The sequence below is a fragment of the Ruditapes philippinarum genome, unplaced genomic scaffold, assembly GCF_026571515.1.
Source record: "Ruditapes philippinarum isolate M1 unplaced genomic scaffold, ASM2657151v2 ctg8109_1_1_1_1, whole genome shotgun sequence".
Classification (NCBI taxonomy): domain Eukaryota; kingdom Metazoa; phylum Mollusca; class Bivalvia; order Venerida; family Veneridae; genus Ruditapes; species Ruditapes philippinarum.
Window position 1 is genome coordinate 12,794 of NW_026865154.1, and position 24,350 is coordinate 37,143.

The window sequence follows — 24,350 nt, forward strand, 5'->3', positions numbered from 1 at the left end:
ATGACCTGTATATGTGACCTTGTCCTTTGACCTAGAGGCCGGGTTCATGAGCACGACACGGCTTCTCATAGTGGTTAACATTTCTATGAAGTTTCATTAAAATTCTGTCATGGGTGTAGGAGATATGCTCCGGACAAAAATTGGACGCCGCCCGCCCAGCCGCATGCTCCGGACAAAAATTTGACGCCGCCCGCCAGGGGGGAGGGACTATAATACGCCCCGTTTTTCAAACATGCGTATAAAAATTGAACAGTTACAGTAAAAATTCAGTTCATGAATCAGCAGCAGACATCATATGGCTTTGGACATACAAGTACATGATGGAAGTTCATATCGTACTTCGTTTGTTTGTTTCATTTTACGCCTTTTCCCCAACAGTATTTCAGTCATATAGGCGGGTAGTTTCCTAACCATCGTTCCTGAAGAGTTACACCAGTACTAGACTACCTTTCTCCGCGCTAAACTACCAAAGCATCTCCCGGGGATCGAACCCACGCCAGAGAGGTATCGTACTTCGTACTCGACCACTTGGCTTCTAAGATTATATATATGTACATTGTAATGTCTCCTTGTAACAGGTAACACAAAAGCAAAAATAAGTCACAAAGCATTTTTATTTCCAGCATAGTAAATAAACAGCTATAAACAGAATGTAGCAAATCAAATCATGATTAATATAAAAACATTTTAAAGGCTCAAGTTTTTTCCTTACAAAACAAAGATCATTTATAAATATCTAACACAAATTTGTTTTCATGACATTGAATATAATTATGATTATGCTATTTATAAACACATTTATATCCATAATTTTGCTTTTTGCAGCTGTTTTTTTTTAATAAACAAATTAATTCATAGTTATTTATCAATATCCTATCATGTTTAATTTAAATGATTGAACCTTAGCACTTGTTTGCACTATATGAAAATTTTAACATGCTCAAGGCAGAATCTTAAAATTCCACGATACTTCCATGAATTTTTTTTCTCCATTTTTGAAACTCCATGATAGAACTATTTCCATATTTCCAAATGTGTGTGAAACGAATTTGATTTTATCTTAAAATAGGATAAACATTGACCATCCCGTAGCTCACAAGCTGGACTGAACCAAGTAACACTGTCCTTTTATCATAAAAGTCACTACATTAGATGGTGTTCCTTCTAATAGAATTCATAATTCATAACCTGCTGGCTTCACCAAATTCTACCCATGCAATCAGTGCAGCCCAGGAACCAGTCAACCCAATCATTCCATTTAACCACTGTCTGCATGGTTTGCATTACAGTCAGTTCATATTTTGAAATTTCCCCCCAAAAATGATCAACTGTTTAGTCTATTTTTAATGATGGACAATTCCATTTCAGACATAAGGCGTGCTAAAGGGTTAAACAACCCAACAACTCTCATTCATGTCCCTATGACATTTACTGTCCATCCAGAAAGTTAGTTTATTCATTCCATGAAGCTGAAGTAATAGTACTAGAGTTATGATGACGAAAATGGCTGTGTAGATACTAAAAGCGAGCACGAGTCAATCGTCTTCATCATCGGAAGATTCTTCGTCTGCTTCTTCCAACCACTTGATGAGTGGCGCCACCTACAATGGAAACAAAAACGACAGTTCTTTGAAATTGAATGCTTCTTTGCCCATAAAAAAAGAGTATAAAACTGTATTTGGTTGTTGGCAAAATAATTGTTTATATTGTAATGTGGAAAGTGGACATGGATGCACAAAAAAAAAATCCATTGTTTTATCAGTCTTAAGACGGACAGTGTGATTGGCGGAGGTAAATGTCTTGAATGTTGTACAATTTTCCAGCTTAAAGTTGTGGAGCACAACCCCTGAATCACAAATGAAAGGAGCAAGTGGGTCCAAATCTGTGACCTTCAACACTTGACCAGAAAGCGTTTTACGGTATTTCAGTATTTTTCTACATGTTCTCTTTTATTTTTCTTATACTAAATTTCATTTGTTTGAATTGATTTTTATAAAGATTTCAACTCAGATTTTGTCTTACTTCAGAAGGAAATCCACCTTACTTGTTTTACTGGTTTAACTAACCAGTAATTACAAAATTGCCTTTAGCATTATAGACTGATTACTAATCACACAAGAATTGAGCCGCGCATGAAAAAACCAAAACTAGACCTATCACTGAAGGTGATTAATACCCCCACCAGCAACTTTTTGAAAAAAAAGTAGCCTGAAGAAAAATTTCAACACAAACTATCAACTGTGTACAAAAAAATATTTCAATTAATTGTAATCCCAACTGGGGTCTCCAAATAAGCTTGCTTTTCACAAAGTTTGATTACAATATCTCATTCCTAACTCTAGTTATTGTCCGGAAACCATTTTTCTATTTTTAGGAATGGTGACCTTGACCTGAACCCCAGGGGGTACCAATGCAATACCAACCAAAGTCTTCATATAAGCTTGCTATACACCAAGTTTGATAACAATATCTCATTCCTAACTCTAGTTATTGTCCGGAAACCATTTTTCTATTTTTAGTAATGGTGACCTTGACCTTGACCCCAGGGGGTCCAAAAACAATACAAACCCAGGTCTTCATATAAGCTTGCTATACACCAAGTTTGATTACAATATCTCATTCCTAACTCAAGTTATTGTCCGGAAAGCATTTTTCTATTTTTAGTAACAGGACCTTGACCTTGACCCCAGGGGGTCCAAATGCAATACCAACCCAGGTCTTCATATAAGCTTGCTATACACCAAGTTTGATAACAATATCTCATTCCTAACTCCTGTTATTGTCCGGAAACCATTTTTCTATTTTTAGTAACGGTGACCTTGACCTTGACCCCAGGGGGTCCAAATACAATACCAACCCAGGTCTTCATATAAGCTTGCTATACACCAAGTTTGATTACAATATCTCATTCCTAACTCAAGTTATTGTCTGGAAACCATTTTTCTATTTTTAGTAACGGTGACCTTGACCTTGACCTCAGGGGGCCTAAATGCAATACCAACCCAGGTCTTCATATAAGCTTGCTATACGCAAAGTTTGATAACAATATCTCATTCCTAACTCTAGGTATTGTCCGGAAACCATTTTTCTATTTTTAGTATTAACGGTGACCTTGACCTTGACCCCAGGGGGTCCAAATGCAATACCAACCGGAGTTTCCACATAAGGTTGCTATATACCAAGTTTGATTACAATACCTCATTCCAAACTCTAGTTATCGTCCGGAAACCATGATGACGACCGACGGACGGACGGACGGACCGACCAACCGACCGACTGACCGACAAGCTGACTCTTATATACCCCCCCTAAACTTCGTTTGTGGGGGTATAATAATGGGTTTGCAACCAGTATGGATCCAGACCAGCCTGCCCATCCGTGCAGTCTGATCAGGATCCATGCTGTTCGCTTACCAACCCTATAACAAATACAGAAACTAATAGCAAACAGTATGGATCCTGATCAGACTGCGCGGATGCGCAGACTGGTCTGGATCCATGCTGGTCGCAAACCCATTATGTTTGTTTTGTCATGACGCGGCTCAATTCTGCATCAATGGTGAGAGATCAAAAACCATTAGACTCAATCAGTTAGGAAATTTAACCTAATCAAAGAATAGATACAAATTGATTACATATACCAAGCTCTATATTCTGCTAAGCAAACAGACCATTTTGAGAATAATACATATATTGACTAGGTACTAAAAATGAAACAATAATCTCACCTGTTTTCTAATTTCAGAATGCTTATTTTCCATTTCCTCTCCATCTACTGCATCAAGCTCGTCATGGCCACTGCTGCTAGGTGGCGCTTTGTACCATCTAAAAATAGCCTGCTCTGCCAAAATATCAGAATCATACAGGAAGTGTATCAGCTTCATAACTAAAGCCATATGGACCGAATTTGCTGAGCCAAACACCTGAAAAATACAAATAATGCATGGGCATTGGCATATCAATACTCACATTCTAATTAACATATCATATTAATGTTAACCCAACAGCATATTAATACTTACCATCTTGTTGTCATATCATAGCATATATGTAAAATATTAACCCTTAACCGGCTAAGTTTATATTATGGGATTTCACTTTGAAACAGTCCATTAGAGGTCTCTAAAAACAAGTTTGATGGGAGATGTTAAAGCAGCATGCCTGCAGATTCATGCTTATTTGAAGAAAAAAATCTAAAATGTATTTATTAGAAAAATATTGTCAAGTAAACATATAAAGTAAATTACACATTGTAAACAGCACTTACAATCTACAAAAATTACCAAAAATAGTTCAGAATTTGCAAATAGCTCTTACTGTGTTAGTCACACTGTATAAACATGATGATAAATTCTGCAAAATCAGTCATAAATTGCAAGTGACATGTAAATTATCTCTTGAATTGTGAATTTGTTTACTTTTCATAAAATCTTGGTATGTTTTTCTTGAAATATTTTTGCACATCTGGATGCATGTAGCTGTAATGGGTTTTTTTAAAGCTTTTTTTTTTTAATTATCACAAAATATTTCATGATTTATCAATTTTCAGGTGGTTAATAATGAACTACATGGACTTATGACCTACATAATAATATAACTGTGCACCTAACCTTGAACCATGCAATTATATTCCATAATACACTGTAGGTTATGATCAATCTCCTATAAAAGGCATCAAACAACTTACCTCTATTGCTTGTAAACACTGGAGTTGTGATTCCTCATTTTTTATATAATTTTGCAGGACTGATAAATGTTTACTCAAAGTCTGAAATACACAAAAACACACACAATCTTTATCACTTTTATAAAACTGCCGGTTTGTAAAACGGATTTTCATTGGTTAACCATGAGGTCAATAACTTAATATGTCATATACACAGCTCCAGCAAGTTTATGCATCATTTTAAATATAAATCAGCAAAAGCAGTGGACACTTAACAAGATCATGATGAGCAATAATTTGTTATATCTTTCTTCTAGCAGACTGGATAATTTAAGCTTACAACCAAAAGTAATGGGCCATATAACCATGTGGTCAAAAGATATTTGTTACTAAAAATACCACAAACATCATAGCCTCTAAAAATTTTGTACATGTATATCGTCCGGTCATGTGTTTTTACGCTCATCTATTTTGACGCCATTTTTGTTTTTACCTAACAAATGACGAAAACGACCTCTCATGACGTCATAATTTGCTGACTGCACTGCAAACATGTACTTACAACGTATAACTAAAACATGTGGAAAGACAGAGACATTTCATTGAAAATACTTCACCTTTATCAAATTTACTGTATTTTTTCATCTTTTTACTAATGCAAATTCAATCGATGTGTATGCAAGCCATAATTTTGCAAATAAAGCCTTTGAAAAATCTTGACCTGCCCTTTTCTGTTTCTATCCTCCATTTTAAAATGTCTTATGAGTGTCATGTGACCAAAAATTTGCAAAGTGTCCTTAATATTCACTGTAGCATAAGGTGTACAGCTTATATTGTTTGAAAACGTTAATTGGTTTTTAATTGATACTGAATAAAGTTCATAATGGGTTAACTATTGTATATAAAGTTTCAAAAAGAAAGAAAAAAGAACAATTTTTCAAATCAACATATACATATCTTTACAACATATTTCATTTTAGATATATTTTTCAGCCCTGTAAGCCAAATACAGATGCTATTCATCAAGATTAATGGTAAATACATTCAAAGTGAAAGAGACAGGTGCACCTATTAAGACCACTGCTAGGGTGTATGGCATTCCTAAATAATGGAGTTTTATATGAAATAAAACATAATTTTAAGTTTTCACGATGTTGTTTCATTGCAGGTTTGCTCATTAAAAATATTCTTTTGCTGTTCATATTACGTTACAGTGAAATATCCTTTTAAAATAACCACCCAATGAAAAGGCGTCATTTCATATGACTGCAAACAGCAATGGATGCCTCCACGGTCTGTTTAGTTAAGTACAAAACTTAACTGATTTTGAATTTTTAACAAACATAAAACTGGTTTGCAGTGATAAACAACATGCCATAGTAACTTTATATTGTATATTATTTAATGATCAAGTTCAATATAAAAAATTTCACTGGTTAAACAGCTTAAGGGTGTCAAAACTAATGACTCTAGGATATACATTTAAGTTACATTAAATAAATATGTTAAAATATTTTTGCCGTCGGCCTAAAAACCAAGCATTCTACAGTTTAAATAACCTTTTTAACAGTATCGTTGTAAAACTCATTAAATATTGTTCATAAATTAGGATTTTAAATGGAAAACCCCACGGTAACACTAAAGTTCGTATACGAATTTTAACATGCAAATGAGGACTAAAATCAGCTCGTGTATGCACTACGTCACGGTGTTATAGTTGCAATCCGAACACAGCAAATATGAGATTTTCTTGTGCAAACACACTTTTACCGTTTAAGCTTCACAGTGCACTAGGCCTGTGGTTCAGAAAAAATAATCATCTCATAAAAAAGATTTAATTTGTATGAAAATATCCGTTACAATGCGGAAATATACTGTTAAATTAGGACTGCTACTTATAGTCATGTTTGTTGATTTAATATTGATGTACGGATGATCTGAAGGCGGAGTTTCTCATGCAAACAGAAATTGCACTTCCGAATTTGCAACAATGAGGTTGCACATTTGTATGCTCATTAAACCCATTTTGGTTGTCTGGACACCAAAATAAGATCTGGGGTCGATATGAAACCCAATTTATTAATGAAATGTCGCTATTTCTTTTTTATGAAATTTATTTAATGTAACTTTAAGCAACAAGTTGTTTCATACTCTTAGTATTATTTTTTCTCCTATAAATCGCATTTTAAGTGTCTCAAATTACATTTTCTATTTATCACCATCTTTTGATGCTCCTGTTTGTTTGTTTTAAATTTCTTTTGTATTGTATTCATTAACTATAATTCATTAACTAAAGTAAAATGAAAATGATATGGATGGCCACTTATTCCTTTGTTTTGTCAGTCTTGGCAGCACCTTTACCAGGCTTAAAGAATAAAGAAGTAAAAATCTACTGTATTCTCAAGGGAATGGGGGCGGTAGTTGCAATTAACAAATGTATAAATCATATAACGCCAGCCTTACACTAACCTGTGTCAGCACTTTAATAGCGTCTGCTCCAGCCAGACTGGGATTCTCTGAGAATGGTTGCTCTAACATTACTTTAACCACTAAACCAGTCAGTTCCTTAATGGTAATGTTATATGCATGTCTGTAACAAATATGTATTTGAAAAGTTAAAACAAAATCACAGTAAGACGAATATAAATATTTTGTAATGCATTTGTATTTCAAATGGAAATAAAAAATTTCTCTCTTTCTTATTCCTTAAATTTCTGAAATAAAAGTGTCCTGCTTTTAATTTTGTACTGCCCAAGTAAGTTTGAAAATTTTAATATCAATATAATAGTTTGTTTGATTGGGTTTTATGTCACACCAACACAGTAAAGGTCATATGGTGACGTTCCAGCTTTACTGGTGGTGGAAGACCTCAGGTGCCCTTCCCTGCATTATTTCAGGCATTAACGGGCACCTGAGTAGAACCACCGACGTTCCGTAACCTAACTGTATAGCTTCCCGACATGAAAGAATCCAAAGTCCCTCTCAGGATTCGAAACCACAACGGTGAGGGGCAATCAAAATAATAGAAGTGAAAAGAAAATAGTATAGAATTCGGTCAGACTTTACAAATATGCAGGCTGGCATTTGTAGCATAGGCAGATCATTATCACATACTAGTACTTTTGTTGGGTGTCAAGCCAACACTATCAAGTTAAGCAATTATGGTTCCACAGCTTAGCCACGAGGGCCATGGATTATAATCTCTACCATTGTTAATGGTGTTCCTTTTTCATTTAAATAAATCTTCAACATTTCTAAACATGCCATAGCCTAGGAACCTAATAATATAACTAGAAATGTGTCATCATGCCACAGATGCCCCCGCATGTAGCCAAAATTTCAGATGGTGCATTAATTATTTTTTTCATTAAGTTCAAAGCCCTTAAAACTTTTCAATGTTTCAACACAAACCATTTTCATACAATGTTCAAGGCACTGAAATTATTTAGTCTAAACCTTTTAAAAATAACATATTGCATATTTGTAGCCAAAATAATGGCTAAAAGTAAGAGTGCTGAAACTGAAAGTTCAAAATTTTTCCAACATTCAGGAAAGATAAGTTTGTCTTAAATCATTGAACTACAACCAAATTCAAACTAAAACTGCTTCAATTCCTAAGATGTATCTATCTTTTTTTCAAAGTGAAAGGGACATAACTCTGCCAAAAAATCATCAAACCATGACCAAATTCCAACTTGACCTGCCCATTCCTTTAACATATCCATATGTCAAATTTAAGTTGAATATGTAACACTGTTGGGTAGATAATGAACAGAAACAAAATTTGTACTTGACCTGCGCATTCCTTTGACGCAACCATATGTCAAGTTTGAGTTGAATGTGTTGTACCTTTGGGGAGTAAATGAACGGAAACTGAAAATTTCATTATTTTCAAAGTAAAAGGGGCATAACTATGCCAAAAATCATCAAACCACGACCAAATTCGAACTTGACCTGTATTTTCTCATGACATATCCATATGTCAAGTTTGAGTTGAATGTGTTGTACCGTTGGGGAGATAATGAACAGAAACTGAAAATTTCATATTATTTTCAAAGTAAAAGGGGCATAACTCTGCCAAAAATCATCAAACCATGACCAAATTCAAACTTGACCTGTATTTTCTCATGACATATCCATATGTCAAGTTTGAGTTGAATGTGTTGTACCGTTGGGGAGATAATGAACGGAAACTGAAAATTTCATATTATTTTCAAAGTAAAAGGGGCATTACTCTGCCAAAAATCATCAAACCATGACCAAATTCGAACTTGACCTGTATTTTCTCATGACATATCCATATGTCAAGTTTGAGTTGAATGTGTTGTACCGTTGGGGAGATAATGAAAGGAAACTGAAATTTTATATTATTTTCAAAGTAAAAGGGGCATAACTCTGCCAAAAATCATCGAACCATGACCAAATTCGAACTTGACCTGTATTTTCTCATGACATATCCATATGCCAAATTTGACTTAAATGTGTGCAACCGTTCTTAAGATAATGAACGGAAACTGATGATGACGGAATGACAGAAGGACGGAATGACGAAACAGGGTAACACTATATGCCCCGGCCATTACATGGCGGGGGCATAAAAATCATGGAAGTGTGACTCTAAAATTTTTCATAGCTATTTTTTTAAACTTACTTCAAAGAGTTAATTTCCAAAATGAGATTTTCTGAACTGATATTTTCATCTTTTGACCTTTGTATAGTATCCAACATTTCTGTGTAATACACTGGTACTGAAATAAACAAACTACAAACATTTCAAAAGTTCTTGTACAAAGATATACTTCAAAACTTAATTACGCATGGACATAAAATGGTGCCAACCACTAAGTCAAGGAATTAACATACTTGTCAAATGTTTTGTTTTTCAATCAAGGTGGGTGTGTAATGGTATGTCCTCTATGTAAAGAAATTAGGCAATCCTTCAACAGGGTCAAAATTTGGCACAATTATCCCTTTTCAAACAGTATGATTTTTCTCCTTCTTTAGGAAAAATTTCTTTCTTTAAAGACAGAAAAAATATGTATAACAAGAGCTGTCGGTAGGACAGCACGCTCTACTATTCTAAGTGCTTGATAGTTAAAGAGCCTTGATAATGTTAAATTTTTTAAGTTCACAAAAGGGCTAATTTTTTTTAATAAATTCATGTTGTAGGCCTTAGAGAGAGTCTAATTATACAGTATTGGCTGACTATTCTAAGAGTAATGTGACAAGGCTGTTTTATTGAGTATAATAATACTAATTACCTATGAATACATATATTTGACAGCAAAAGGTACAAAGGCTTGTTATTAAGAATTTTTATCAAGTAAATCACTGCTTTATTATTATGAATCCATAAATTGTCCCAAAAAAGGCACAAACCCTTCAGTAGTTATGGAGATAACAGCTTACAAGAAAAACTTTACCATGAATTTCTAAGTTGAAAAAGGGGAGAAAAATCAGCCTAAATGCAAGATAGAATTATGGATCTTTGTCAGTGACCTATAATTATGACCCTAAATGCATATGTGAAGTTTTAAATAAATATCTTTAATAGTTATTGAGATATGTAAAACTTGCATGTAAACATTAACCAAGAGACTAAGTAGAATAGGGAATATGAATCAGCCTTAATGCAAGATAGAGTTATGGAACTTGGTCAGTGACATACAATTATGATCCTCCAATTATGACCCTAAATGCATGTGTAAAGTTTCAAGTAAATATCTTTGAAGACCTTTAACCAAAATTTCTAATTTTCAAAGGGGCAAATAATTCTGCAAATATTCCACACAGAGTTATGCAATTTTGAAAACTGATGTACATTGTTACTATAAAAAAGTATTTTAAATTTCAATTGAATATCTAAAGCAATAATTGAGATATTTGACTTTACATAAAAACTTTAAACAAAATTTCTATGTTCCAAAGGGGCATAATTCTGTCAATATTGTAGGCAGAGTTATCCAACTTGTCAATCTGATGTACCTTGTTACTATAAATAAGTATTGTAAGTTTCAATTGAATATCTAAAGCAATAATTGAGATATTTGACTTTACAAAAAACTTTAACCAAATTTCTAAGTTAAAAAGGGGCATAATTCTGTTAATATTGTAGGCAGAGTTATCCAAGTTGTCAATCTGATGTACCTTGTTACTATAAATAAGTATTGTAAGTTTCAATTGAATATCTCAAGTAATAATTGAGATATTTGATTTTACAAAAAACTTTAACCAACACAGACGCCGACGCGGACGCTGACGCCGACGCCGGGGAGACTACAATAGCTCTCATATTCTTCAAATAGTCGAGCTAAAAATGGCCTCTGTAAATGGAAGTTTTGGGGTAATTTACTCCTTGATTTTGGCTTGTGACTTCCAAAATGTAATGCTTTCCCTTCTTTACCCACATGTATATAATGTGACTTCCAATGTCAGACATTTTCCAAATTTTGAAAGTCAATGGAAGCCCTATATAAGTGTGTTCAAACAGAAATTTGATTACTTTCTGTAGTTATTGATATTTAAAGAACAATTTTATAATGTCTTTAATTATAATTATTACAAATGAAGGTAATTATTTAGAAATAAAGGTAATTATAAACATTGCTTGTATTTCCATTACCTATGAATATAGTAACTGAAAAGCAATTTTATTCACCGAAAGGCTCTTGCACAATACCCCGAATGCTGAAAAATTTCACTGCAGTTATGATAATTAGGAAGAATTTTATGAATATACAGCATCTATGATAGTACCCATATCACAAATATATTAACTAAGTACAATGAAAAATCCTAATGCATAAAAATTCCCATACTATGAGGCATTCAAATTCCCAAAAGCTTTCTAACAAATGTAAACAACAACATAAAACCTTTTTATCAAAGTCTACCAAAGATTCCCATACATAGTTGTCAAATGCAATATTTTTATCACTATAATCCCCCTTCTTGTGACAGGCCTATAAGTCTTGTATATGGACCCTATGACATAAATTCATAACTTGCCCAATATCAAAAATTGCTATTTTTCCATCTAACGAGTCTGAAGATCAAAAAGTAGCCCCATCAGACACATTCCCAAAGGATGAAAAATACCACAGTCAAAAGGACAAAAAAGGCAATCTAGGGATGTTACTGGAGTCTTACAAAACACATTACGTACCATCTGGTGATAAACTGCCTGGTTCAGAACCGCTCTCGCTACTCTTATCACTGTCATCATCATCATCCGAGCTCTCCGACTCTACTACCAGTCCCCAGATCTGTTTAGTTACTTCTTCTGTATCACTCAAGTCGGCATCGGTATCTTTATATGTAAATGCCTTCGACTTGTTTCCATAAATAGCCTCAGTATCAGCTGAAATTCGAAAATAAATAAAATTTCTGTGTTTAGTTGGTTTTTATCTAAAGATAAACTAAAGAAACTAGAACTGCCACTATCATGGCGTGAATACCCCCGCATACCACTTTGTCAGAATCAACAGTGGCCATTTAGAGCTCAAGGACAACCTCCCTGCCAAATCTGAGGTTACTAAGCCAGTGCATTGCTAAGTTATGTATTCTACATGCTTCAAATGTGAAAATGTCAAAATAAATACATTGCGGACAGGACATTCTTTAGCAATTGAGAAGAAAAGCTTTTTTTTATCAAGGTCCCTGTGACCTTGACCTTTGACCCAGTGACTTCAAAATCAATAGGGGTCACCTTATAGTCATGATCAACATCCATACCAAATATGAAAGGAATCTTAAGTTAATGGGTGGACAAACTTTTTGAAGTCAAAGTCCCTATGACCTTGACCTTTGATCCAGTGACCTCAAAATCAAAAGGGGTCATCTACTAATCATGATCAACATCCATGTCAAATATGAAGACTGTGGGTCAAAGGAATCTAAAGTTATTGGGCAGACAAAGTTTTTGAAGTCAAAGTCCCTGTGACCTTGACCTTTGACCTGGTGACCTCAAAATCAATAGGGGTCATCTACTTATCATGACTAACCTCCATGCCATATATGACTACTGTAGGTCAAAGGAATCTTAAGTTATTGGGCGGGCAAGCTTTTTGAAGTCAAGGCCCCTGTGACCTTGACCTTTGACCTGGTGACCTCAAAATCAATAGGGGTCATCTACTAATCATGACTAACCTCCATGCCAAATATGAAGACTAAGGGTCAAAGGAATCTTAAGTTATTGGGCGGACAAGCTTTTTGAAGTCAAGGCCCCTGTGACCTTGACCTTTGACCTAGTGACCTCAAAATCAATAGGGGTCATCTACTTATCATGACTAAACTCCATGCCAAATATGAAGACTAAGGGTCAAAGGAATCTTAAGTTATTGGGCGGACAAGCTTTTTGAAGTCAAGGCCCCTGTGACCTTGACCTTTGACCTAGTGACCTCAAAATCAATAGGGGTCATCTACTAATCATGACTAACCTCCATGCCAAATATGAAGACTAAGGGTCAAAGGAATCTTAAGTTATTGGGCGGACAAGCTTTTTGAAGTCAAGGCCCCTGTGACCTTGACCTTTGACCTAGTGACCTCAAAATCAATAGGGGTCATCTACTAATCATGACTAACCTCCATGCCAAATATGAAGACTAAGGGTCAAAGGAATCTTAAGTTATTGGGCGGACAAGAAAAAACCGACGGCCGGACGGACGGACGGCCGGACGGACGGACAGCCGGACGGACGGACAAGCTGATTCCAGTATACCCCCCTTACAACTTTGTTGTGCGGGGGTATAAAAATAGATAACCAGAAGTATACAGATGCAGACTGGCCTGAGTCTTTACTAATGACAAAGATAATTAATTATCAAATCAAGCTCTGTCAAGGTTTGAAAATTATTATTTTTTTTTTGGATGGGTTTTATGTCGCATCAACACAGTATAGGTCAAACGGCGACTTTCAAGCTTTAATGGTGGACGAAAAACTTAGGTGCCACTTTAAGCATTATTCAGGCACAAACAAGCTTCCGAGTAAAACCAAAGATGATCTGTAAGCTAGCTGGATAGCTTTCTCATATGGAAAAATTTTAAGAGTCTGGAGCGGCTCAAACCTACAACAGTGAAAGGCAAGTGGTTTGAAGTCAACAACCATAACCTCTCGACCACTGAAGTCTGAAAGATTTAATGTTGTAAATAAATGATGACATTACCACCATCTGTAGCATCCAGTTCGTCACCAAAGTCATCATCCTCTAGTTTAGATACAGCAATTGTGCCTGTCTTCAACTCAACACCTGGTCCAACAGTTACCTTCAAATATGTATGTTTACATATTGATACTATTAAAATATTGATGTTTACAGATTGATTATATAAAAATGTTGACGTTAACAGACTGATTATATTACATTATTGATGGTTTGGAAGGAATTGGTACCTAACTAAACTTGGGAGATCAGAAAATCTATATTTCACATACCAGTGAATTAAAAAGTTATGTAACAACTGGGAGGTTAGAAAATCTTTGTCACATACCAAGTCAAGTCAATTGATTTATTCAAACAAGAGGGCCATGATGGCCCTGAGGTCGCTCACCTGTATATAGCCCCCCCCCCCCACCCCCGGGCCAATTTTACCCAAGGGCTTTTATTTGTTTATTTGAACAGACTTTGTAGACACCCATAAGAAGATGTTTCATGCTAAAAATCTAAGTTCTAGCTCATTGGGTTTTTAAAAGAAGATTTTTTAAAGTTTTTACTATACACATATAGTTAAAAACAATGACACCCCTGGGGCAGGGCCAGTTTTGACCACCGGGCTTTTATTTGAACAAACTTTGTAGATATTTACTTAAAGATGTTTCATGCTTAATATCTAAACTCTAGTTATTTGGGTTTTTTTCAAAGAAGATTTTTAAGTTTTTGCTATACACATATAAGGAAAATTAATGACCCCCCCGGGCAGGGCCAGTTTTGACCCCAGGGCTTTTATTTGAACATACTTGGAAGACACTCATTAGAAGATGTTTCATGCTAAATATCTTAGCTCTAGCTCTTTGGGTTCTTTAAAAGAAGATTTTTTAAGTTTTTACTATATGCATATAGGGCAAATCTATGACCCCCTGGGGCGGGGTCAATTTTGACCCCCAGGGCTTTTATTTGAACAAACTTGGTAGACATTCACTAGAAGACGTTTCATGCCAAATATCTAAGCTCTAGCTCTTACGGTTCTTTTAAAGAAGATTTTTTAAGTTTTTACTATATGCATATAGGGAAAATCAATGACCCCATGGGGCGGGGCCAATTTTGACCACAGGGCTTTTATTTGAACAAACTTGGTAGACATTCACTAGAAGATGTTTCATGCCAAATATCTTAGCTCTAGCTCTTACGGTTCTTTAAAAGAAGATTTTTTAAGTTTTTTCAATATGCAGTTAGGGAAAATCAATGACCCCCCAGGGTGGGGCCAATTTTGACCCCAGGGCTTTTATTTGAACAAACTTGGTAGACACTCACTAGAAGATGTTTCATGCCAAATATCTTAGCTCTAGCTCTTAGGGTTGTTTAAAAGAAGATATTTAAAGATTTTTCTTTCGGTTGCCATGGCAACCAGAGTTCTGCATGGAATTAAATTCTTTGAACAATTTTTAAAGGTGACCACCAAAGGAACATTCCTGTGAAGTTTGGATGAAATTGGCTCAGTGGTTTATGAGGAGATGTCATTTAAAGCAAAAGTTTACGGATGGACGGACGTCCGGCCGAAATGGAATAAGGGGCCATTTCTTTTGTTATTTTCTATTGTTTAATAGAGGGCCAATGGCCCCTTACTCTATTGTTACGGAATGAACTCTATTGTTCTCTTTTGTTCTGTTTACAGTTAGATGGCCCCCTATCCCTTTTCGGTAGTGCGGACGGACGGACGACGGAGGGACGCTGGACGAAAAGCGATCACAAAAGCTCACCCTGTCACTTTGTCACAGGTGAGCTAAAAATAAATGCCACCATCCCAAAATACATATCGTACAAAATGTAATGTTTAACGTTTTAAGGTTGTGTTGTAAGTCATACAAAATTCTTATTTCAAGTAATTATCAACTGTGCTATAGAGATCATGAGGTGCTGAAGATAAGCATCAATTTCCTTAATAACAAAAATCATCATTTGTTGAAAGTAATTCATAAAAGTTATCTAATTCAGTTATGGAATTATACTTATTTAGTAAACAGGTATTTCTAATTTCTAAATATTTGCTACAATGAAAAAATGCATGATATTCACAGTCATTGTGAAAAGTTAAATGATTTTGAGACATACCTTGGAACTGAGAACACAGCCAGGACAGAGACTAACTTTTTCATAGACAGTTACATTATCACAGATTAAAGATGTTTCAATAGTACAGTTGTCTTCTATTGTAACGTTATCCCATAAGTAGGATCCTTTAATAGTCACATTTTTACCTGAAATTTGATTAACAATACATTAATTTTACAATCACACTGGTTAACATACACCATTTATAAACTAATTTAAGTTTAAAGACCTAGTTTGCCTCAGAAATGATATGAGCCACATCACAACAAAACCAACATAATACGTTTGCGACCAGCATGGATCCAGAAAAGCCTGCGCATCCATGCAGTCTGATCAAGATCCATGCTGTTCGCTTACCAACCCTATTACAAGTAGCAAAACTGATAGCGAACAGCATGGATCCTGATCAGACTGCGAAGATGGGCAGGCTGGTCTGTAAGGAACATGGCGAGGCTCATATCATTTTTATTTCAGTAACGTTATCGCAGATTAAAGATGTTTCAATAGTACAGTGTGTACTTTTCCTTGAATTAAATTCACTATACACTTACAATCATAATGGCATACATACAGCATTTGTAAACTAATTAAAGCTTTAGGTGGAATACCTTTATTTAACAATTAATTTTTTTAAAACTACATTTTACATGTAAAAGTCGATTTTTTACAAATTGGGATATTCAGAAAGAATGTTTGGATGGTTCCAATGGCAAGATGGAGCCTTTTCACAAACCTCTGTTTTTATACCACTGTTAAAAAATACCAGAAAAGGGTAACTTTCATTAATTTAAAATGGATTTGTCCTCCAAACGTGAAATCATACATGTATGTTTGAAGAGCATTGCTGATAAAATCAAAATAACCTCATCTACCTTTAATACAAACATATTTTTATAGAGACCGAGAGTAAATTGTTTTACCTATTGTACAATTTCTGCCAATGACAGAATGTGTGATGACTGTATTGCTTCCAACTGATGAACCATTCCCTAATAATACATTCTCCAATATCTTACATTCTCTGAAAATTCATTATTTCAATATAATTGAGCCGCATCATGACAAAGCCAACTTAGTGCCTTTGCGACCAGCATGGATCCAGTCCATGCTGTTCCCTATCAACAATGTATCAGTATCTCTACTTGTAATAGGGTTTGTAAGTGAACAGCATGGATCCTGATCAGACTGCGAGGATGTGCAGGCTGGTCTGGATCTATGCTGGTCGCAAACGCATTACGTTGGTTTTGTCATTGCGCGGCTCATATGTTATAAAAACATTTAGCTGGCTATAAGGGTCAGTATAACTGGTTGTACGCTTCTATATAAACTTGTATTTCAATCTGAAAACTAATAATTAGGTACTTGGGCATCAAATATAATATCTGTGTATATCTTGTGTCCATCATACTGTTTGTTTGCTTGGTTTTAATGCCAATTTTATTTATTTTTAGCCATGTCTCTGCGGTACATACCTTGACTACAAATCTTGAACTAAGGGGAAGCTGGGTGGTGTTGTGCCTCAAGGCTAAGTAAGATGCATTGTATATTTATATAAACTGATAACTTCTTTTATATTCAACTTTTGTCAAAACTATAATCACCTATAATCTATTCATACATGTATTGTAGAAACAGTTACCTTGCCAGTGTAACATTTTTACTCATATAAACATTATGTCTGCCGTATGAAATACTATCTTTATTATGTCGGTAACAACTGTCCGGTACAAACGGGAACGTCCATCTGTTTAATATGTCCTGACTGAAAATATATCAATCAATTCAAAAATGATAAACACATATAACATATGCCAGTAAAATATGTGAATTTTCAAATAAATATTAATCAAATGCAAGACATATGAATCGATATTTACATCTCTTGAAGTAAACACATATATTAAAGATAACACATCAGTAATATATATTCAGTAATATACTGTAAGATTTTTTCTCAACCATTTTTTTTAAAGGTTCACTTTTGGAAATATTAATGTATTTACTTCAATAAAAGATAGAATATAATGTTTTTTCTATGGCCCAAATTTGTGCTGAGTAAAATCAGTGGTCTTTCTCAATAAAATTGCTGATTTGGAATATAAAAAAAGATGATTTAGTTGACATTTTTGGAAAACTTCATGATTTTAAAGGAAATTTCAAAGGGAAAAAGCCTTTTATAAACAAGGAAAGAGCCTTTTATAGACCACTGTTATATAAGGTGAAAAATCACTGAAGGATAATATTGAGGAAATCTTTAATGAATAAGAATCACCTTGCATATAACTGCTACATTAATAAACAAGTGCTACATAACAACATACCTCACAGCATCATACATTTGTAGGTTGGAAATTCTGGCAGCATAGGCATCTTTGACTACATGCATTTGTATTGTGTTACCCATAATCTATAAAACATGTGTCTTGTAAATGATGTGTCACGTAAAATAGCCCTTACTGTGCTGAATTTGTAACATTAACTTGTCTAGCTGCAGGTATGAAATGATTATTAACCTGACAAAAGTCTTACTCTGTCTTAATAACCAACGGTATAATAATGTCCAAATGCTTTCTTTTGTCTTAAAAATAATTCGTAATTTTTTTGAAGCTGCTATGTAAAAGCACAGGAGCTTTATATTGGATTTTTTTTAATCAGACTTTAGAACGATTATTGATAAAATTTCAAGCTCCTGTGGTAAAAGATAATATATGCATAATGATAAGCATTACATATGTGCAGTATTATAACATACACATAATGGCAACTGAAAGAAGTCGACTCAAAATAACTAACAGCTCTTGTCACAGTCAAACTTAAAGATTGAAATTTAAACTAACACAACTGTCAAAATATACAACTATCTACATGACAAAATATGAGGACCTAAAAATAAAAACAAACATTATGCTGTACCTCTTCATTAATGAGAATACCCCGAACAAAGTTGTCTCTCGTCTCGTAATCAAAGTTATCCGTGAAGAGTTGTGGAACTTGCGGGGAACATATACTGATGTTGGCATCGAGCAGGTCATACCGTATCTGAACGTCCTTGTGTGATGTCATCACTTCCTAATTGTGTGTAAATTTATGTTAAAATATGTTTACACAAAATGTGTATCGGTTTGTCAAAATGTAACACATTAACACAAAATGTGAACTGGTATGTCAGAACAGGTATGTCAAAATAAAATCACTGATTTGACACTGTAGGGTGGGGAACGGCAGGTGATGAAAAGGGTGAAAAAGTTTATTTAAAGAAAGTCTTAAATACCCCTCTCAAAACAATTCTCTTTAATTTTTAGATGACATCCAGGGCCGGCAAAATTTGATTTTGACTTACTTGTCCGTTTTTATCTAAGAATTTTACAACAACTTACAACAACCTGGGCAATACGGACAATTAATTTTCACTTTGCCGCCCTTGATGATATCATTCTAATAACATACAATATATATATGACTTATATCAATACTCCATTAAATGGTCCTTATATAATAATACCTATATTTTTCTTCACTGAAAAACATTCATGCTACAAGTAAGAACATGTTCCTTTAACCCTCAACCCACCATCAGTAAAAAAAATTTAAGTGACTTTTCCTGTTTTAAACCAATAAATCAAGCATGTTTACATAGCAATTATTATTCTATTTTACTTACCACAGGGAATTGAAATCTACTGTCCCCAGTTTCTCCTACTTTCTGATAATGTATGACATTTTGAGTTTGATTATCTATAGCCAGTACGATATCGTCTTGAGCACATCGCGTCCTATGTCCCGGGGGTACCTGCTGGAACACCATCGTCATGATCGCAGATTTATCCTTCTCACGTCTCTGTCTGTATCATATATACAAATTAAAACATATAATATTGAATTATGACATTTATCTGTTCTCGAGTTATCTAATCTTTACATCGGTGACATTCAAGTAAAAAAATAAAGATAATCTTATGTCAAACTTTCTGTGAAGATTTACTATCTTAATTAATTATGCATTTCTATTTTTAGCTCTGGTGGCCATTTTGTGCAATAAAGCAGAATGCACCGTTAATATGCCATAGTTAACTAGGTTTGGGTCTGAAAACTTCTGTGAAGATTTGTAGAAATCCTGCCAGCAGTTTGATCTGTAAAACGCAACACAAGCTTAATGGGAGCAGACAGACAGACAGACTTGAAGACATAATTTGTGTAAGCTATTGAGGTATAATAACGATTAAACTAAAATATTTTCAGAAAGAAAGAACTTACTTGTGAGCTTCCATTATACCCTGTAGTTTAATATTAGAAACAACATCTCCGTAGATTAAAACAAAATCACTTCGAATAAGGCTCTTTGCATCGATATCCCGTAACGCATCGCCCATCGACATACAACCTTCAGATACTATTGGTACAACATTGCATGGTGAACTCTTCTCTATCCAACGAGAATTCCTATAAATGATTCAATATAATTCTAACTGACTCTCTAACTTAACTCATTTTGACATGAATTCCATTAAATAATTATATCACTTTGTCAATTAATTCACGAAAAACTCCTAATGACAATTTATGCATATAACTGCTTCTAATAACTTGAACAAAAAATAAATAGGACTCTTCACTCTGTAGCAAGAATCCCTTACAAAACTTCTTGTGACATTTAAGATTCTAATGCATTATGTTTCTATTAATAAAAATCAATTGGCAATTTTTAAACAATAAAGTCAGTATAATTGATGCTATCTTAACTTTACTTCAAATAAACAGACACACACTGAGTTATCATGAGTATGATAACCTATTTGCATGTCAGATTCTCACATTTTTTGTCATATTTTGGCTGGCAGTCCACCAAACCGTCTTTCCTGGACAACTTACCAATTATTTACAATTTCTGTGCAAGTGACCGACTACTAATCCCAAATGATATGAGAAACAAGAGCAATCAGTGATCACATGTGTCGCCTCATGATGGCCAATTTCATGTTGGGACAAGTTTTGTGACAGACGGACAGACAGACGGACAGTGTACAACTAGACTTGGTACTGATCATTCCTGTAAAGTTTGGATAAAATTGCACCAGTAGTTTATGAGGAGTAGTCCGGACAAGCTTTTGTGTATCTGGCAACACACAGAAAAAAACACCTTTTTATCAAAGGGCCATAACTCTACCAAAAATCATTCAACCGGAAAACCCGTGCAATATGCGCAAGGACTTGAGCTACAGATCAATCCTGTAAAGTTTCATTGAAATTGCATTAGTGGTATAAGAGAAGTAGTCCGGACAAACTTTAAAAATAAAAATTATTAAAGGGCCGTAACTCTTACAAAAATCATTGAACCGGAAAATGCTGACAATATGCACAACTAGACTTGGTACTGATCATTCCTGTAAAGTTTGGATGAAATTGCACCAGTATTTTATGAGGAGTAGTCCGGACAAGCTTTTGTGTATCTGGCACCACACAGAAAAAAACACCTTTTTATCAAAGGGCCATTACTCGGCCAAAAATCATTCAACCGGAAAACCCGTGCAATATGCGCAAGGACTTGAGCTACAGATCAATCCTGTAAAGTTTCATTGAAATTGCATTAGTGGTATAAGAGAAGTAGTCCGGACAAACTTTAAAAATAAAAATTATTAAAGGGCCATAACTCTTACAAATATCATTGAACCGGAAAATGCTGACAATATGCACAACTAGACTTGGTACTGATAATTCCTGTAAAATTTGGATGAAATTGCACCAGTAGTTTATGAGGAGTAGTCCGGACAAGTTTTGTGACGGACGGACAGACAGACGACGGAGAAGTGATCCCTATATGTCAACAACTACTCCCTAATGGCGACACAAAAATGATCATTAGACTCAATGTCAAAGATTGTCACAGAAATTTTTTTGCCACAACTGATGATCAAGGTTACAAAGTCGACACTCTCTATTGACCTAAGCAGGCAAAGATATCATAAAAAACCTCCTTTATTAAAACAGGATTAGTTTACATGAATTACCTAAGGTGGTCTTTAACTTGACTGGCATGGTGACAACAGAGAACAAAAATCTCTTGAACTCCTCCAGAACACAGAAATTCTAAAGTATAGTCTAGAAGTGCAGTGTTAGCCACTGGAAATAATGCCTGAAATTATATCAATATACAGTTAACAATGTAAATAATAATAACAACACATTTTACTAGTTTAGACTTTCATACGCCTTTTCAGAATAAAAAATCATCATCAATAATGCAACTTTCATACAGACATTAACATTACTTTTATCTTACACAAATATAAAAAAATTCTATAGGTTTATAAATGTTTAGAATTCAATAAAGTTTTCAAAGTTCTGATCAGCATAGAAACTTGAACACTGTTGAATGCTCAACAAAAGCTTTCATCCACAGACACTTGGAGTATGGACCCCGCCCTTCTCCGCCCCTGAATATTAAAAACTAAAAGTATTGTTTATTACAAGAATTAGTTTTAAATTTGTGCTTATATTAGTATGAGACGGTTAAGTGTCTAACACATGAACAAGTTTGAATAGAATTTCATAACGTTTTAAAAAAGTCAATTCTTTACCAACGCTTAAATTTCCTGAAGATCCAAGCTTCGAAATGCAAACACAACTGACCTACATATGTTTCAGGTATTTATGTTATCGCATGCCATTTATTTCTGGTGTAAATCAGTCTATGCATATATTCCTTTAATAAATAAATACATGTTATTATCAGATCGCACCTTTCTTCCAAGCTTTACACATTTAATTACATTTTCCTAACCGTGCCACATGCTTCTTTACGAATTCATGACGACTGGAATGTTTCCCGTAAATTACAGCGGGAAAATCGCTGGGAAAAAGAAATGCAATCGCAACTACTCGGCCCTTTCCGTCAGTCTTCTTGATTTGGTTTCTGTACTGTTAGGGGAAGTAACCGCTGCGGGGTTTTGGTTCTCGGCATGAAAATGAAAGCGCAAAACAGTGCCGAGACTCATTCCAGTTGTCTCACATCAAAGGAAAGCGTACGTTGTTATCTTTATGAAATTATGATATTCTAGGGACTTTTTTAAACGTGGTTAAAATAGCGGAAAACAAGTTTTATGTTCAAGACATGTGACCAGGTCGTAATAAAATGCAAAAATATTTTGACGTACCGTTTGCACGATAAAAATAGGCATGGTGTATACAAGTGCGGATCAAGAAGGGGAGCCATGCACATAACCCCAAGTGTCTGTGCTTTCATCAAGGAAATCAAACTCGTTGTTGAATCAAATATGTTGACTTGGTATCATAATTGCACTGGCAAAGAATAAACATATTTTATCTTATGAGTAGGCTACAGATTACATTATATGGTTACCTGTGACTTAAAGATTTCCAAAATATTGCATCATATTCCTTACCCCACCCACAATCGCTAACATATGGAGGTTTATAGCGAGCTCGACGAGCTGGCCCGAAGGGCCTGCTCGCAAAGCGAGCTTTACGGTAACGCGAGTACCTGCTAAGTGATGGTTTTGAAAACTTTCGTCCAAAGTACCGAATTGGACACATCGCAACCTTTCGAATTTAAAGATAACGATAAAAACTGAGGAATTCTGACTGAAAACGGATGTCTAGACTGGTCACCCGCGCACGTCTATGGGAACCATAGTTGGACAGGGAACCAGAATAACGGAAGCTGTGTATAAAAAAATAATAATTGAAGGCGCCATTTTGTTTGAAAAATATGATAAATAAGAACAATTTTTTGTCGAATTTTGTTGTGAAAACTATCTAGAATGAAAGAAAATGGTCTAATTAAGAAAATGAATCCGAACACCAATATCTTTTATTCAGTCGTTAACGCTGTACAGACGTTTAAAGTATTGTTTACTTGACGTCACAATGTAGCGCCAAACAGCACGTGCAAAACAAACAAATCAAGTACGCTATTTTAATGTCGCAAACGTTTTAAGTTTTACATTTATTTCACTTTAGATAATCTTTATTTCGCTTGAAAAATTATAGAGTGAAACAAAATAAACAAAGTTTTATCAACGTTTTCAAAACTCGTTATTCATTTCACGACAGGGGCGGAGCCATATTTAACACAGTACGTGTGACGTCACACGCACTCGTTACTGCATTTGAAATAAAATTGAGCGATTATTTCATACTATTTCACGTAAAAAGTGCATCGAGCTCGCTTTGAGGCTTTGCCTTTTTCATATTAAAACATTCGATTTATACATCAAATAAGAAAATGAAACTCATAAGTACCCTTGGTTTATCATGGGAAATTGGTGAAAAGTTAGTGTTGAAGCTGTCAGCAAAGACAACTGCCTGTACAATATCTTCTTGCTTTAAATCTGCATTACTCGCTCCCGATTTTCCTTTCGGCGCCATGTTGAATTTCTTTAGTAAATCCCGTTCTAATGC

The 24,350-nt window shown here is 34.8% G+C and overlaps 1 protein-coding gene and 1 long non-coding RNA gene across 2 annotated transcripts; both read right to left on the reverse strand.

The window, feature by feature from the left end:
• Positions 1–596: 596 nt before the first annotated feature.
• Positions 597–24,350, reverse strand: LOC132728037 (translation initiation factor eIF-2B subunit epsilon-like). Its single transcript, XM_060713647.1, has 16 exons — positions 24,192–24,350; positions 21,938–22,062; positions 20,187–20,372; positions 19,594–19,774; positions 18,846–19,001; positions 18,254–18,339; positions 17,572–17,694; positions 16,853–16,953; positions 15,933–16,078; positions 13,830–13,929; positions 11,831–12,025; positions 9,317–9,413; positions 7,135–7,255; positions 4,687–4,767; positions 3,728–3,922; positions 597–1,601 (listed from the first exon to the last, which is right to left on the reverse strand). Exons 1-16 carry the CDS (start codon positions 24,315–24,317, stop codon positions 1,536–1,538), a joined length of 2,085 nt encoding a protein of 694 aa, XP_060569630.1. The 5' UTR covers positions 24,318–24,350; the 3' UTR covers positions 597–1,535.
• Positions 2,139–3,247, reverse strand: LOC132728039 (uncharacterized). The gene is made up of 3 exons (XR_009625426.1): positions 3,118–3,247; positions 2,680–2,963; positions 2,139–2,529 (listed from the first exon to the last, which is right to left on the reverse strand). It is a non-coding gene; the product is annotated as an uncharacterized LOC132728039 (long non-coding RNA).